Consider the following 6,000-nt stretch of genomic DNA (forward strand, 5'->3'; position numbering starts at 1 on the left):
TAAAGTAATTTGAAAATTTTGATGAAAGTATCATTTTGGTTTTGAATTGAAACCCTGCAACACCGAATTGTAAGGCAGCAATTACCAAATGACATTTTTTCCACAAAAATTCGTCATGATTCCTCGCTTTACTTTTGCTGCAAAATATCTGAACTACCCCAGACGATATTTTAAAATTTGTGTACCAAATTTTCTCGGCGATTTAGTGCGTTTCTGGAAGGCATCTTTTTCTTCAATGGGGATTGAAAGGGACAAATTTAGAGGAGCGTGACTCGGAATTGATTGAATCTAAAGAAAAGTAAGAAAAGTTGAAGCAGAGAAATCATTTTCTCCGTGTGGAAGGTTGGAAACTTAGAAATGGTCTTATATTCCCGTTGGAATCCCCACGGCCACGTTAAGAAATCGCATGGGAAGGCCAGCTTTGGTACTTCTTCTTCACGCGACAGGTACGAGTTGGGCCAATTTCTTCTCGAGGTTCTCTATCGCAGACTCTTCTAAGTTTGAAGTCTTGGGAGGAAGGTTCCGGGGAGTAAAAGTCCGGGCCCTTTAGATTAGTACAATCATACATAGAATGACCCAAAAGCAGAATGACGTGTATTTACGAATGATTTGAGAGCGAGAATTTAAAATACAATTACAAAAACAATGGTAACTAGCTGGAAGTGCATATCTAGATATGACATTTTTTTCCTTCCCTGACTTCAGAGAGGAGATCGAATTGTAGGCCTCTCCATCATAAGTTCCCATATCACACCCTACATGGTAATCAACGATTCCAATGAATTAAACAAAGCAAAAGATGCATGACAGTAATATCCAAACTGAAATGAGAGGTGGAGACTTACTGTTGAAATTCGATGTTGATGGCCGTGGCGGTTGAATTGGCAATGATCCCAAACGCCGTCTCCGATAGAACGATGGTGGTGCCATCAGCTGACGGCGTTGAAGGTGCCGAAGGAGCATAATCCACAACCTTGATCTGAATAGTCTGGTCAGGAACACAAGTGCCAGGCTGCGTGGCACTGATGCACCTGACCAAATACTGTCTCCCGCAGGAAGCCCCATTGTCCCATATCCCATCGCCCGCCGCTGCAAACAGATTGCTGGATGGGAACTCCGATGCATCATTTCCGTAACATATCGTAGCTACATGGATCGAATACCCAGAAAATCGCAATGAGATCAAGTCATCGAGCTGATGTTTTTGATAAATCAAAGGCTATGTATTATTGAAGGAGGAACTCACGAAGGTACGGGGGATTATACTGAGCTGCTGTGCCAACATCACCTTGACATGAATTGATAAAAAACACTGAGATGAAGAGGAAGTCCAATAAAAATAAGCAGCATCGCAATGTCTCAATAATCCTCATCGTCCTGCAAATATATGAGAAAAACAAAAGAAACAAAAAGCAAATCTCTTATAGTTCATCCAAACAAAAAGAGAAAAAAGGGAAATTGAGGCATGTGGAATGGAAGTCCAAGTCAATTTCAGAATTTTAAATTAATTCCTCCAATGCTTAATAGAGACGGCTTTGTGGGTCCTGGATTGTTCAAGTTGAATGCCCATACCAAACTCATCTACGCGGAATCAGCTGCACAAAAATCTGCATTCAACTTGGATAGCCCATAGGCTTTCGATGCCCATGATTTTTTTTTTTTTTTTATGATCAGGTTGGGATCAAGATTAAACAGTTCAACAAATTTCAAATAAAATTTTATTGATCTGTTCAAACCTCTGCGCCGTCAAGCAAATGGGGCTCAGCTTAGGTGACGAAACTGAATGATCATTTTTGTTTTCAAAAAACTATGTTTTAGTAAAGATGATGAATATAGACGTTGCACCAGTCATTGACTTGTAGATTGTACGATTCGGAACCAGATCGAACCAACGTTAACAATTCATTAGATGAGGTCGTGGAGATTAGGTAATCATTGCCTCTAGCATTACATTTCGTTGACTTTTCAACCCAATCATATTTTCCAGCTCAGTCATTGATTCGCTGGACAGAAATTAGATAAGAATTGACTCATTCTCCCTTACATCTCCCTTGTTAGAGTCTTGGTTTTTTATGGGAGTTCGTTGGGAGTTAGCTAGGCCGAAATAAAGGCAAACATAATGAAGTGCATTAACAAATAAGAAATATCTTCATAATGTCAGATCACTGAAAATGAGATTTGAGTTTGAAAATGGATCTTATCCATAGATAACACCTAGAAGAGGTGAAAAGATGTTTTTTTTTAAAACAATTAGAGATAATATCTCTAATTGATCTTCTTTTCCAATTTCATGAACAAACGAGTAAATCTCAAACAATAATGAATATATTAACACTCTCTTAAATAAGTTATTCAAATCACATACAAATGAGACAACACTCTCCAAACATGATATATAAAACATTTTATCAATATAAAAACTCTTTTTCACATGTCCAATTAATATATCTTATTCTCAAAAATTCAATTCAATAGACACATGTCCATCAATCAACAAAAATTAAAATATATCTTATTCTTTCAAAAATTCAATAGACACATTTCAGCTTATGCTCCAATTAATTCAATTACCATAACGCAATAACAAATACCATAAATTCATGAAATACTAATAAAAAAACAAGATAAAAAGGAGAGACAATGACACCAATTTTTTTATTGTGAAAAACCTTCGAAGGGATAAAAACCACGGGTCTCAAGCAATCAAATAATCTACTATGAAAAAAAAATAAAATTTGAGTACAAGGTTTTACCTAAGTCTTTTATCGTCTCTCGGGCCACTTGCTTAGAACTTTCAAGTTTCAGTTACCACCATTCTTTTTTAGGGAAACACTTGGAATCAACTCCAAGCTTTCATTTCGGTCTCTTCTTGAGTTTACACAAGAAGAACATAGTGAATGAAACAAATATTTTTCACTTAAAAACTGATTTTCAATTCAAACCTATAAATTTTCTCATAAAGCAAACACTCCCCAATATGGTAAGAGAAACTTGAAGCTTAAAAACCAAGAGTTTTCTCTCTCATAGCAGCCTACACCACATCTGAAAAGAAGGCTTAAGTATTAGGGTTTTGAAACTCATCCAATGGTTAAGATTTGTTTGGAAAATCATGAAAATTCATAGGTGTGATCGAAGTTTGATCAATCGGACAGGATTGAAGAATCTGGGTTCAAGATAAACCGTTACCCTTTAGTTAGATCGATCAGAAATTGATCAAAATGTTTTAAATACAATGTTTTACACTTTTAAGTTTCAATTTCATTTTCCAATACAATGATAAAAATTTAAAGTACGAGTGATCACTATTTGCCATCATCCATCATCTCAAATGCACTTACCAACTTCTCTAATCATCTTCAAACATGAACAATTTGGAAAAGGCAAGTGTCCATGGGAGGATTTGAGGAGTATGAGCTAAGAGATGCAATGAGAATTTGACCCTGAATTGTCAATACATACAATATGCTTATAGAGTTAATTTGTGATAGAGAAAAAAGTTCTATGAACTCTTCTCAGTTTTATAGACACATTTTAAAGTCGTAAAAACTCCTTGGGCTCAGACAGTGGTGGAGCCATAAATTTTGGCGAGAAGGGGCAACATAAAATATTGGTTAATTATAATAAATATAGATAAATTTCATAAGTAGGTCATTGACTTCCTTCTATACAATAAAATAAACGGTATCATTTAATAAAATAAGTAATTATTGACATTAACTATAAAAGAAAAGAAGATTTTATAATTTATCAACTTAAATCACAAAAAAAAAACTAAATAGTTTTAGATTTTAATAAAATTTTGCAAAATTATTCAAATAATAATTTCAAAAAAAGGTCCTAAAATATAATAAGAAATATGACTAAAATACTTTTAATAATTTTTAGAAATATTTTGCTACAAAATTTTTTAGAAAAATTCAATAATCTCCCTAATAATTTTTCTTTGATTCTTTTTAAAAATAATTAAATATTAATTATTTGATAGTAATAAAGTTTTTATTTAAAAGTTATCTAGGATATAAATGTAATGTTATCATTAAAAGTTAGATAACTAGTTACAAATCAATAAATGTTTGGTTAAATCTAAAAAACTAAACAATTACAAGAATCTCAAAATTGAACCAAAATTAACCCACCAATAAAAAAAGATATTTGATAAAATATCAAATAATTATGTAATTATTCATAAATTAGTAAATATTTCACTAAACCTAAAAGTCCAAAAATTTTAAAAATCTCAAAAAAAAAAAAAAAAAATCTAACTAATCACTAAAAAATATTTAATAAAATATCAATTACAAAATTATTGGATAAATTTAATTTTATTCATTAACAAAAATTAAAAATGAAAACAAACAAACATTTTATTAATCTATTTAATATCCATATATCATACTTATATTTTTTTATTTTACATTTTTACATTTTAGGCAATAAGCTTACAATTTTGCATCTTTAACTTTCCAAAATTCTTTAAAAATAAAATAATTAAAAAATAAAATAAAATCGAGGGGACATGTGTTCCCTTATGTTGGCTCTGTCCTAGACGCAAAGTGAGCAATATCTCTATAATTTGGTGTAGATCATTACAAATGATATCATAATTAATCTATGACCCGATATATAGTGATTTGCTTGATTTGGGAGGAATGTCTATCTATGTTGTATTTGTACGGGGGCTGTTCTTAACCTTAAATCATATTTTTGAACCCCATGTGCCAAAATATTCATTTCTTCACGGTATGTAATGCATGTTGGAAGAAGGATACTGTTTAAGTGAATAATTATCAGATCAAATTGAGGAAGTATATATGAAGAACATATCACTTTTTTTCAGTTCTGAGAAAAAACTCATGAAAAATATTCCAAGAAGATTATAACATATAAAAATTAAGAAAAACCCACTAATAGGATAACAGAGACATTAAAAAAAAGGGGGGGAAAGATATATCAAGATATTGTGAATTTTTAAAACTTGGAGAAGCGTTAGCTTCCATGGAGTAGGAGATGGATGATTTGGGGGATTGACTTATAACATCCATATGGATAATGAACTCTTCTTGGTGACTCAGCTTTGAGCCTGCAGACTCTTACTATATGCCCTCTTTGACTCGAGGATAAATCCTCTTCCTCCACTCCTGAGTCTTATAAACAACCTAGGAACGTGATCCGATTCGGAATGGCTGACAATGACTATGATATGCGCTGAGACTTGCAGAAAAGTTTTGAGTTTGAAAACAGTACCTTTGAGGGGAGTTTTTGCGGAGTGGCTTTGTCAAAGTTGAGCTTCAGTTTTTGGCCACCGCAATGCTTACACTAGCTCAGAGCTTCCCAATGAAATGATCAGCTGTATATTCGCGGTATGCTATCTCAACAGTATATGGCCACAGCTGGCCTCAAGGTGCTAATCCAATATCTGGTCCACACAAATTTGATCCCTACTTAAAAAGGATGGCAATTTTCTTGCAATAGAAACCTCTCTCAATACTTAGCTTACAAATGAAATAAGGGCCCTTTTTTTCTTCGCTTTCACCATACTCCTTAATTAATACAGTTTTGAAAGATAGTTCCTAATTATATTAAGAAACAAATTTTATTCGGGAATTCAAATATAAAAAATATTTTTTTCAAAAACTATGAACTAAGAAAACTATTTTCAAGGTATAGTTTTCAAGAAGGATTTGAATAAGATTTACCTCAGAAATATAGATACGTACACGGATGTTCAATTTAATTATCTACAAAAATTTGTTGGACGGATTCCTTTATCAGTACTTGGGGAAGCTTCCCCCTAACATAAGTTCCAAGAAGCCAAATATTGATGGCTATTAGGAAAAATACAAGGAATGACCATACTTCAAACTAAAGCAAATCCATTTTCTTCTTCAGCTTCCCCGATAAATAATCTTGGAGCACGTAATGATTTTGGAACATCAAGTAATTAAGAAGCTTGTGGTGAGACGAAAATGAGCAACTTCAATTTAATCATAACTAAATTTC

The 6,000-nt window shown here is 32.8% G+C and overlaps 1 protein-coding gene across 1 annotated transcript; it reads right to left on the reverse strand.

Moving 5' to 3' along the window:
* Window positions 1-210: 210 nt before the first annotated feature.
* On the reverse strand, window positions 211-5,520 carry LOC117924513 (EG45-like domain containing protein). Its single transcript, XM_034843140.1, has 4 exons — window positions 5,245-5,520; window positions 1,247-1,377; window positions 846-1,146; window positions 211-755 (listed from the first exon to the last, which is right to left on the reverse strand). The coding sequence occupies exons 2-4, from the start codon at window positions 1,371-1,373 to the stop codon at window positions 749-751; spliced, it is 435 nt and encodes a 144-aa protein (XP_034699031.1). The 5' UTR covers window positions 1,374-1,377; window positions 5,245-5,520; the 3' UTR covers window positions 211-748.
* Between the last annotated feature and the right edge of the window lie 480 nt (window positions 5,521-6,000).

This window comes from Vitis riparia, chromosome 11, assembly GCF_004353265.1.
Source record: "Vitis riparia cultivar Riparia Gloire de Montpellier isolate 1030 chromosome 11, EGFV_Vit.rip_1.0, whole genome shotgun sequence".
Classification (NCBI taxonomy): Eukaryota; Viridiplantae; Streptophyta; class Magnoliopsida; order Vitales; family Vitaceae; genus Vitis; species Vitis riparia.